Source organism: Mastigoproctus giganteus, chromosome 9 (assembly GCF_048544385.1).
Source record: "Mastigoproctus giganteus isolate SK-2022 chromosome 9, ASM4854438v1, whole genome shotgun sequence".
Classification (NCBI taxonomy): domain Eukaryota; kingdom Metazoa; phylum Arthropoda; class Arachnida; order Uropygi; family Thelyphonidae; genus Mastigoproctus; species Mastigoproctus giganteus.
In genome coordinates, this window is record NC_143583.1 from 112513499 (window position 1) to 112525760 (window position 12262).

The following is a 12262-nucleotide window of genomic DNA, read 5'->3' on the forward strand; positions in this document are numbered from 1 at the left end:
ATGGGCCACAAATTTTTAGAAATAAGGTGATCATCAAAAAGGAATCTCTCAACATTGCCAATGTTTCATCTCATGTGGGTCAAATCTCTCTTGATGAAATGAGCAATAATGTTCATCACTGTCAAGTACTGCAATAAAATGGTGTATTAAATCCCTTCTTTAAGAACTGTGTTCTTAATGAAGGGATTCAATATATCATGTGTTCTTGAAGAAGAGGGTTCACTTGGCAAAGTGAAGGTAAACATCCCAAAGTGAAAGTGGAACACTACAGTCCACTTTTTTGAAAATTTAAGGGCATTTCATGAAAAAGAAAATGAGATTTTCATTAGTCCATGTCTCACTGTTTTAATTATTCATGTAACCACTCAAGTGGAACCAAGCTTTACCACTGAAGAAAACATAATCCAATATCCAAATACCATTCATATCAATAAGTGAGGTTAGTTAGACAATATAATATCTCTTTTTTCTTTATCAAGTGCTTTAAGTTCATGCATTACACAAATATGCATTGGATAGAGGGCTCACTTTTAACAGCCCTTTGTATATATATTTCTGTACTCGAATAAGACATACCTGATTGCATTCTCCTCAATGATTTTTTGGGATATGGCAATAAATGTTAACTGACATCTTCAAGTTTTTATTTGGTTAACAATGAAGGGCATGCAGTTCTTTTTTTGTCACAAACACTATCTGTTTTCAAGAAAATAAGTTACTAATCGTGAAAGTATTGGTTTAGTTGGTACCAGTGAATTAGGATATTTTTCTCAAAATTCAGCTTTGACATTCACATAAGATTTTGAACAAAATACAGTCTGACTATAAACACATGTACAGACAGGGAATATGTCATGATGGCTTCATTATAAACAAACCAGTATGGTTGAGTTTGTGTAGGTGAAACCTTAACCATTTTTCTGCGTGCAGAGATATATAGCCTGCCATTAATGTGGTTTTGTAAGAATTAAATATAGTTACCAACATGAGAGAAATTATGGGTCTTTGCTTGAATTGCATTTAATTTGGATTTTAATTTGGGTTGCATGCATTGTGAATCTCTATATTTAAAAAATTTGCATTATCCATTATTTAAGGTTTTAATAACACTAAGATTTGAGGGGAGGTTAGCAGCTTTTCTGTACAAATAATACAGTAATAATAATAACACCACCACCAACAACAACAACATCTGAATCACATCTGATAACAGGGCAGGGTAACAATACACCATTGATATCTGTGTGTCAAGTTAAAAGTTATTAACATTAAAATTAACATTAGGAGAACTTTCAAGATGGTAATGAGGCCATGTTTTTGATATTATATCAAAGTATGGAAATTAAGGTACATTTAGAGATATATGAACTTCCTCTTTGTGAACATACAAGTTGAACAAGTTATATCTGCTTGATGTAGAAATTCATTAACAGAAAAAATATATTTATATTAGGAAAATTATTTGCAAACTATTTTAGTCACATGAGAGAGGAAGTACAGAAATTAGTATTGAAATGCAAATTTCAATTCTGTAAAACCCAAAAAATTTAAATCTTATTTATGAACAGCTACCCAACTTTTCAGCATTTTGAAAATAAATAACACACATGTGATCGTATTTAAGATCTTTATTTTATAAAATGAAATAATGATGGTGCAGAGAAATAAAGTGAACCTAGAAGCACTCAAAGCTAAAATAAGGTGGAATCATTCTACAAAGCTGTAATATCACTTACAGGAAAATAAAATTCTGTCTTGATTAAAACGAAATTCTCATAATTTTGAATAGTTTGAATAAAATGCACAATTAGATAAAAAAAAAAAAAAAAAAATGAAAGAGAATGTAGTTGATGATGTAAATGGGTATATTAAATTAAGCACAAATGCCAAGATGAGTAATGCATGAATAAATAAATCTGTGAAAAGCATGTAGTACAGTGGATATTGCAGGCTTTTACTTATTTTATTCATTATATATATTTTTTCTTTTTTTTTTTTGTAGTCATTAAACTGAATATCCTATTTATTTTGTATGTTTTGAAAGTGATCAAATGCTCAATAAAAAAAGTTTTATAGTCCTTTCATTTTTAAGAATCAAAATTTTAAATCAAACTTCAAATAAATATGCAAAACAAAAAAAAAAAAATAATAATTTTCTTTAAATAACTAGTTCTTTAAATACAAAGACAATCTATTTTAAATCTGCTCTAATTTAAAATAATTTTCAGAACATAATTTACAGAACAGATAATTTTGAAAGGTCCCATTTTTTGCCCCAAATAACCACTTTTAGAAACTGTAAATAAAAATATGGAGAAAGATTTTCCATGATTTAAGAGAATTTTATGGACATGATTTATGGAACAGATCATTCTGACAGGGTGGGATACATGACGTGAAATTTTTAAATGACATTATTTCAAGCCAAACAAATAAAGTATAAAAAAATCTCAGCTTTCTACTGCAAATGAACTGAATTTTGAAACATTTGTCCTTTCTCTGCTAGTTTTACAAGTAGAAGCATTTTCAAATTGTTTAAATAACAATGATTAAAAAATCTTACTATCTTAATTATCTTACCATCAACGTATAGCACAACTATTAAGACTAACAAAAAATATATCAATATTTACACAAATATAAATAAGAATATTTACAATATATAACATTTCTATATACAATTTGTATGAATAACATACACGAGAAAAAACATTTTGGGACAAAGTTTCATGTCCTTTTAATAAGTGGCATTATAAAGGTAACTGCAATGTCTAAAGAGAGATTATGGCATTCTGACTGGATTACCTGAAGTTTATCTCTCAGTTCAGGAATGATTATGCCACTTAGTAAGCACTTCCCTGATCTATGCTGTTGAAACCAATGGTTTGCATACCAGCAAAATAAAATATCAAGTCTACATGTTTATCAGCATGTTGTAGTCCTTCGAACTGTTGCAGGAAAAGTTATATGCCCATTAGCCACACTACCATTGGAGACAGTACTGATTTTGCTACCTTTACTGCCATCAGAAGATGTAATGGACATACCTTTACTGTCCTCACTGGAATGAATAACAGGGTCTTTATTTTCATCTTCACCACCATGAGCACCTCTACACATTTCATCAAGGCACTCCCTGCCAGAAACGTTCTGTGGCTGTCCACTAGTTTCTTCAGGCACCTCCATAACACTGGGAAAATATTGCACATCAATTTCATCATCTGAATTTTCATGGCTAGCAAATGACATGTCCTCCCACTGAATCTGGGATTTCAGTGGGGTAGCAGGACTTGTATTGTCGGCAGGATCTTCTGGTTCCATAGTGGTACACATTTGTGCTCTTTGAGTGAAATAAAAAGACACTTCTTGAAACTTACTTTGGTTAATTTCTGGAAGCAATACTTCAATGAGTTCTGTGAAAGTTGGGCGAGCTTTTGGATTGTGTTCCCAACATAATTTCATTCGTTCATATCTGGAAGGGGAAAAGACAAAATGATTCTACTTATCAATAGAAACAACTTACATTATTATATAAGTAAAGCATATATACTGACAAATTTAATTCACATGAATAAAAAGCTAAGGTTAAAAAGCATCTTTCGTTCCCATTTAACAAATATTTTCTACAAAGTCTAGTAACCACTTTGTGGAAAACATTTTATTATGCCCCAAATACTTTCTTCCAAAATGCCCAAAATACTATCTTCCACATTCCATTCATTTTGAAGCTATAATAAGTAGCTATAATAGCTATATAATTTGCTTCTTTAAACAAGATTGTCGTATCCTTGTTGCAGAATACATTTTCAATCTTCAAATTAAAATAAGCGTCATCATCATTTCAAACTTCAAATTAAAATGAGCATCATCAGCTTCAAACTATAAACTGAGCATTTCTTCCGGCATCAGAGTAAATTTTTATTTTAATTCCTAAGGAATGTATACAAACAGCATGTTTCATGATATGATCCCCTCCCACTTCTTATTCATACCAGATTATTTCTTAGATATTACTGCTTTGGTATATCGAATTAATATATGATCCTTAAGTGGTTTATTGCACAGGTGTAATCTAAGATCTTACAATTAAGAAAAATAAGCACTTCTTCCTACATTAGAATAATACAAATTCATACAAACATAAAAAGAACTGTTAATTTTTCTTAACTTAGACCACAGATCATAACTATGGAACATATCACTCAGGATTATGTTAAAATATATTTTATGACACTATAAAACCCCAGCTCTAAAGTTTCATTAGGTGCTGAAGTGATTGAAATATAAAGAATTTCCATGCATATCAATAACATTAAATCTGCATGAAAATGGCATCATTGTGGGCAGGGATGTATTAGTTAATTCCAAGGAAACTCAGGGAATGAGGCTTTAGCATTTTGTATCTGAAAATTGGACCTGTTCTTCAGTTGAATCATGAGTGTGCAGGATGAAAAAGGCCACTAGGAAAATATTAGGAAAGTGTTACATCCCACTGAAGATTGGCACTAATTCAGTCAGACTTAAAAAAGCCTCAACATATCGATACATCTTTAGATGAAGAATGGCCAAAATTTAATAAAATTAGTGAAAGCATCAAGAGAGGTATTTGGAGGGAAAGTTTGCAAAGATAGGAAATTCAAAAAACCGTGATGAAGGCTGTTAGACATAAGAAAAATATAAAAAACTTTTAACAAATGAACTAATACATCCATGTAAGACTATAAAGAAAAGTGCAAAAGGGTTAAGGGCTAAGGTAAAGAAAGCCAACACGTGAATGACAAGAAACGTCAGATAACTTACGCGGAAAATTAGTTTCCCGACACCGGACTCTAGTGCTGCTCGCTCAGTAAACAGACGAAAGGTGTTATCAGTCTGCAGCCGAAATCGAGAAGGATATATTGATTGACAGGTAGGCATGGAAAACAATGAAATGATTGGTACTGTGTAGTCATTAGTTGGCATTATAATGTATTTATGAGTAAAGAACGGTGCATAATAGTTTTGTAATGAATGGTAAACAGGTAGTGATGAATCTTTTAAAGATGGAAGAAATTTGTAAGGAAAATTAAACATTGGTTGATTTTTTGATGAAAACTAAATTAATAAAAGTTTAGTTTCGTTCTGTTCATTTTTATGTTCTTCATCATGTTTTTTTCTCATTATTAAAAGCAGATTTTTGGAGTTCATAAGTGTTTTTACTATACTGTTGATTTAGGTTTGGTTACGAAAAAAGGAAAAGGTTTCTTTATTTTTCGTTATATTTTGTAACCTGATCTTAAATGGTAGGTTAGGAAATAATAGGAACGGTTTACTTATATTTAGTGACCTAACCTTAAACGTTAGGTTAGGAAATAATATAAGAAAAGAAAGAAAGATTCTATATATATATTAGCTATATTATATATATTATATTATATTAGCTATATTATATATGATGTTAGCTTTCCTACTATTTTTCTTATTTATTTTTATTAATTTCTGCCTATTTAATTTTTGGATTAATTGGATTACACACACACACACACACACACACACACACACACACACACACACACACACACACACACACACACACACACACACACACACACACACAGTGAATAGCTGTTGAGGTGTTGATTGACATTATGATACGTGTGTATCTGCATGAGTGTCTTTAAAAATAAAAGTACAGTAATAAACAAAATAATATTTTGTTAATAAACAATTTATGTGCTAGTCCACATGATTCTAAAAAAAAAAAAAAGGTTAGGTTCGACCAGCAGAATGTCTACACAACCACGGAAACCTTCACAGATAATGAACTGACACCAGGGTGAAACAACCAAGGAATTAAACCTCACAACTGAGTCTACCTGAAGTTACAATCTCTATGACTACCGACAGATGTATCCACCTGACGTGACAATCTCATTCAATACATGAACATGACATGAATAAGGTAACTGGACCTGACCTGACCTGGAAGTGACCAACTAAAAAAAAAAAAAAAAATAAAAAAAAAAATAATAATAATAATAATAAATAAAATAAACAAATAAATAAATAAAAATAATAAAAAAAGAAATCACAGTGACAACCCGATTGGACAACAACCTCATCCAGCACAGGCATTTGACAACCTGATCAAGACAACAAGACTACCATGCAAGGGCTCAGAGAAATGACTGCAGCACATTGCTGCCACCTAGCCATATGGCGATCTGGGCTGGTAACCTTGACCAGCCTGCTTTCACTCTTATTCCTTGGCGGGTGGGGGGGGGGGAGATGGCTCGCTGTCTTCTCCTCCTCCTGCCATCCCCCTTTCCCTCTGGTGGGGCATGGGCATGCCCCACTGACTGCAGGGGCCATCTACCCTATCGGCCCCTTACTTCTCTTTCTTCCCCCCAGCCTTCAGTCTCCCTACCCTTCTCTTTGACTATACAGCGCGAAAGCCCCACGCATCCATATTTAAATTAGCACCAAAATTATTGCCCGCCCCATTAGGCCTCTAGAACTTGTCATTTTAACGTACAACTCCATGGTAATTTCGGGGAACAAACCCCACAGACTATCTCGTAATAGCGATTTTGAAATTATGCCACCGCGATTATCTTTTTTTTTTTTTTTTTTTTAAATAGGACCCAGCCGCTGAAATCCCAGGAAATTAGGCGGCGGGACCTGCCAGAGTATAATAAATTTCAAGGTACACCTGGCCAGCCTCCTCGTTGGCATAGTACGGACAACGTTGGGTCCCATCAGGGGCTCGACGGCCAATAGGCCAGAACAACAATGGGCACAACATACTACACAACACATGATCCACACACTTTTAAATCTCTGGTCTTGACAGAGTACTGTCCCTCGATACAGCGAACACTCGCGGAGATCGGAGAAATTCCTGGTGCCGTTTGACCCTCAACATACTTTGTACTTTGTATTTGGATTTCAGGAAAGCTTTTGCACATACAAGACTGCTGTACAAATTGCAGAGTGTGGTATTAATGACAAGTTACAGCTATTGATAAAGGGATGGTTGAGCTGAAGAAGACAGTAAATAGTATTTAATGGACACTGCTCTTCATAGACTAATTTTTTTTTTTTTTTTTTTTTTTTTTTTTTTTGATTTGGTAGTTATTGGCGCATCGGCTTCTGTGGCCATATTGCACCTCCCAAGGTTTTTGCAGTACTTTGATCCAAGCCCGAGGCGGGAATCGAACCCGCGACCTTTGGGTTGCCGGGCAGGTACTTTACCCACTCGGCTAGCCCGGTCGGCTTCATAGACTAATGTTTTTATTGGAGTTCCCCAGGGTTCAGTACTCGGCCCATTGTTGTTTCCTATATTTATTAATGATATTGATGAAGGTATATCAGGCTTAATATCTAAGTTTGCAGATGATACAAAGGTTGGCATGGTGGTTAATGACAGTCATAAGGATGAGCTTCCTAGAAGCAACCATGGCAAAATGAAGAACCACTATCAAGGTTGGGAACATCAGGATTAAAGCTATCTCCATAAGGAGAGGAATCTTCCGGGGAGATACCCTGGGCCCAATGTGGTTCTGTCTAGTACTCAACCCACTATCCACCCTGCTTAATACCAAAAAGTATTTATATACTCTTAGAAAAGAAAGAAAGAAAGAACCTGTACACCCTCTCCCATCTGATGGTACATGGACATCAAGCTCTACGTGGCAACCAAGAAGCAACTCCAACAGCTACATTCTGGATCACTGAAGAGTTCAGCACTGATATCAGGTTGGAATTCGGACCAGACAAATGCAAGACCCATGGACTGCATCGGGGAAAACTAGTCAGCCAAAACTACTATCAGCTGAAGACCAGTAAAGAGATAAAAGCCATGACAGAAGGAGGGAGATCTACAAAATACTTGGGGATACAAGCTGAACAGCTAGAACACAGGAGATAAAGGCCTATCTGACTGAGAAATGCCATCAGAGACTCAGAAGCCTGCTAAAAACCAAGCAAAATGGAGGAAACATATTTAAAGCCATAAACACCTACATACTCCCAGTACTCCTTCAGGATCATGGAGCGAATTCAAGGTGAGCTAGTGGAGATCACGAGAAGGACCATGACAGTGGTGACGAAGAGTCACTAACACCACAGCCAAAAGAAGGTGAAGGGGTTTGAGAGACCTCATCAAACAACAGAATAAAGTGATTTGGAACTTAAAGGATTAATCTGAAAAAAATAACCCTAATCTACCAGGCAATAAGGAAGATAGACAAGTGGCACACCCTGCTCAAACTCAACTACTAAGGAAGAAAGAAACGAAGACAGAAAGACAGGCAAAAAAAGGCACTCTTGACAGGCAGTACAATGACCTGCATCAATACAACATATATAGGAAGACTTTCAATGCGTGGCTCAAGGCAGAACACAGTGTTTAGGATCAGGTGGCACTGGTGGGTTCCCACAACAACAACAATGTGATCAGTTCTCTTGTGTTGAATACAGACCTCTGTAAAGGCCAGAATGACATGTGATTTATGAACTATAGCATAGAGTTATGTTGTTCACCTGGCCTCGTAGCCTAGGGGTCCCGTGGAACTCCACCGACCCCCTAGTTACTGTATCAAGAGTGGGGAGCTGGGCCAGGTAATAGGGATTAAGTTCTCTGGCTAGGCAAACCCTGACTTTGCCTGAGCTTACCATGAAAGGCCATATAAAAGAAAAAAAAGAAGTTTTTATTGGAAAGGAGTGCAGGGGAGGTAGTGTAAGATTGGAAGCAGGTGCAGGCAAAGAAGGTGGATGATAGGAATACTTCCACCAGGAAAACAGAAGTTAGAAGGACAAAGGGACAGCTCTGTAGAGGAAAGGCGAAAAGTTTGGGATGGGATGGTGGAGAAAGCACTGTGGGTGCTCTGCAGACATGTAAGTATAAATCCCACACTGTCCAGACCAGCTGGAGCCAAAACAACACACACACATACTCTACAGGTACATGATGCTTTTTTTTTTCTGACATATATATAAGGAGCAAACAACTATTTCACACACACAACAGTACTTTCATTCACCCTTACATCCAGACAGAACACTGTTGTCCCTTAAATATAAACAACAACATAGGCAGACATGCACTTTTTTTATTTTTGTTATATACTAGTCATAATCATTCAGTGACCATATAGATTACAAACATGACCTGGCATTCATACCACAATTTAAACAAATTAACCTGCAGTGATTTTTAAGGAATTTTTTTTAAAGCATTTTCAGAGTGCACAATGAAAGGACACTTAACTAATTCAACCAATTTCATGCATTTATTCCTCTCAATATTGCACTCTTTTCCCAACCATGCATGTACGTACACGTACACACACGTACACACTCTTGCCCATGCAAATAAACTGATATGCGATTATAGACACACATACATTTATGCACACACACACACACACACACACACATGGACATGTGTAAACCAGTGTATGTATACTCATACACATTTATACACCCTTACACACTTACTTTTAACAATACAGGGAGTGTTGTTAAAAGTAAGTGTATATTATATATTAATCTGTTATATACTAACTTAGAGCCTACACATAATATAAACTCTTGCATTCAGTCTCAGCTTTACAGGTACACAAGAATCCCATGTGCACTCATTCATGCCCATTACCAATACACTATCCACATCCATGTTACATTGGGTGGGAAATACATTACAACAGGCCAGTCTTGCCTTGTCTTGTCTTGGTTTGTCTATATGGGGAGAAGACCACATGTTGGATAAGTCCTACTATGAAGAAATATAAACTACTGAGATTAGTCTATTGAAGAAATTTACTGTTGTGTTATTATTTGCCACCTGCCATCGAATTACCCAGTGCACTGCAAAAACTGTTTGTGTGTATTCTGTTATTGCATGGCTCACCAGTGCTCTTCCCTGAGGCCGAAACATTGATGCTCACCACCCAAGACCAATGGAACTAGAGAAAATACATCACCAAATACCAAGGAATGACAGATGACACATCTCAATGATGATACCTTAAAGCCAGAGGAAGAGTTGCAGACATGACCAGGTTGCCAAGATAATACATCAGAGGCTAGCAAAGAAATACCAGTTGATTAAAGAAAGTGTACTATATTACAAGTATGAACCTCAGGCTGTACTAGAGACCACTACCTAAAGCTGCACTGGGACTGTACCATAAGAATGAACAAGATGACCCAACACAACAGACTGGACATGATCCTTGCTGACAAGAATGAAAAAACTACCTACCTGACCAACACAGTGGTGCCCAACACCAGCAACCTCCAGAAAACCTATGGGGAAAAGATCAGGAAGTATACAGACCTCACACAGGAAGTCAAAGATATGTGGCATATGGATCAAGAAATGATGATTCCAATCACCATATCAACCATTGGCATGGTGTTTACATAAGAACGTAACAACAATATGCCACTCAGAGAACACCTACAAGGAACTTCAGAAAAGCCACAATCCTGAACACTAGGACAGTCAGAGTTCCTCAACTAATAATAATAATAGCCAGACAAAACAACCATCCTACGTATCAGGTAACAGTTTTTCCCATCATAGGGATGGGAAAAAACCCACAAGAAGAAGAAAGATAACAACAAATCCACACTATTTATCCTTCCAAAATTTAACAGACCAACAAACACCCCACATTCAGGAATGAAAGAATGTGTTCAGTAGCATGACAAATTACTAATAGTTTATAGTTTGTTTTGCAATTTACCATTGGATGGTAACAAATTGAATGGGCATTATTTTTCTGCTTCTTGTTTCCATAACTTCTTATAACTGCTTGCTTTAGCGAATTTCTATAATAATGAAACTGTTCTAAGTCAGTGAAATTGATGACCGAAGTATTAAACACAATTTACAATAAAAATTAATTTGAGTCTTGTAATTTCCATTGCAGAATCCATCAACACAATTCTTGGATTCTACAACAGAAAAAATCCCAAACTTTTTTTTTTTTTTTTTTTTTTTTTAATGAAAATCTCAAACACAAGAGGTATTTAGAACCTATAGTTCTTAGTACCGTGCATGGGTTGGAGGTTGAGAAGATGAAAGAAGATATTTGTTGATATTAGACTTGAACTTATGTACATTGTAATTTTCAAGAAATATGTATGAAGAAAGGTTGTTCCAGAAAACAGAAGTAGAATGAATAAATGAGGAAGAAGAAAAGTTGGTTCTGTAAGTTTGAAGTTGGACAGTAAAAGGAGGTTGACTGGTTGTGGCACGTGTTTAGACTGTGGAAGAGAGAGTGGGAATTATAGAAGCCAATTCAGAAGAACAGTGCCCATGGAAGTATATATAGAAAATGCATACAGCAAAAACAGAACGTCTATGAGTGGAGAGAGAGACAGAGAGTGGAGAGACTCTGTTAGAGATGAGTTTTAATTAACCTAACTGCCCTCTTTTAAATGGAATCTAGAAGCCTGAGAGAGTTTTTGGGGGCACCGCCCCAGATGTGGGAACAATATTCCATGGTAGGGTGGATTTGCGATTTATACAGAGTGAACAGTTGTTTGGAAGAAAATTAATACTAAAAACAAAAGAGAAAACCAAGTTTTTTTGATGCAAAGGAAACAATATTTGTAATGGGCTTATGCCAAGAAAAATTAGAAGTCAGGGTAATCCCCAATAGAGATATTGGGGATTACTCTGAAATAAGTTTCCAGAATGAGTTAAATAACTGTTCTGAGCCTGTCTGTAAAGTTCACAATATTGCTATAGTAGGATTTAGATTCATTTTGTATGGTGTAGAAATCTTGCACTCCTGCTTCACTTGTAATATTCAAACATAATGTACAGCCAAAATGATACCAGTCGATGGCTGCGTGTTTAGTCAAATGGCTAGGTTGCACACAACAATCTCTGCATGGATTGCCAAAGGAGCTGGTACCCGATGTGGCAAATGAGTTGCCCATTTGCCTGTTTCAATTTTGCCAGTGTTTTTTTTTTTTTTAATTTGATGTTTACATATTTATTTTTATATCAAATTGAGTCCCAGATGTTTTTGATCCTATCTTGTATACAAATCATTTGAAAAATTAACTATAATGTGCTCATTGTTTAAACTGTTTAGAGTGAGTTTTGCAATGTGGCCACTTTGCAACAACTAAACAGTTTAAACAATGGGCCAAATTGTTAAAGTGGCCAAACAAGAAAATTGTGAATATCTTCAAAAGCTTTATTTTTCAATTTGGATATCCTAATTTAAATTCTGATTGAATGAAGTCTTCTATAGTATAA

General features: G+C 35.5%; 1 protein-coding gene across 1 annotated transcript in view; it reads right to left on the bottom strand.

Annotated features, from left to right (window-relative positions):
• Window positions 1–2593: 2593 nt before the first annotated feature.
• The window catches only part of LOC150080650 (insulin-like peptide receptor), a 514932-nt gene continuing 505263 nt past the window's right edge, over window positions 2594–12262 (bottom strand). Inside the window, 1 exon segment of the mRNA XM_090381758.1 lies at window positions 2594–3472. Coding sequence (XP_090237884.1) covers window positions 2926–3472 — 547 coding nt within the window. The 3' untranslated portion in view covers window positions 2594–2925.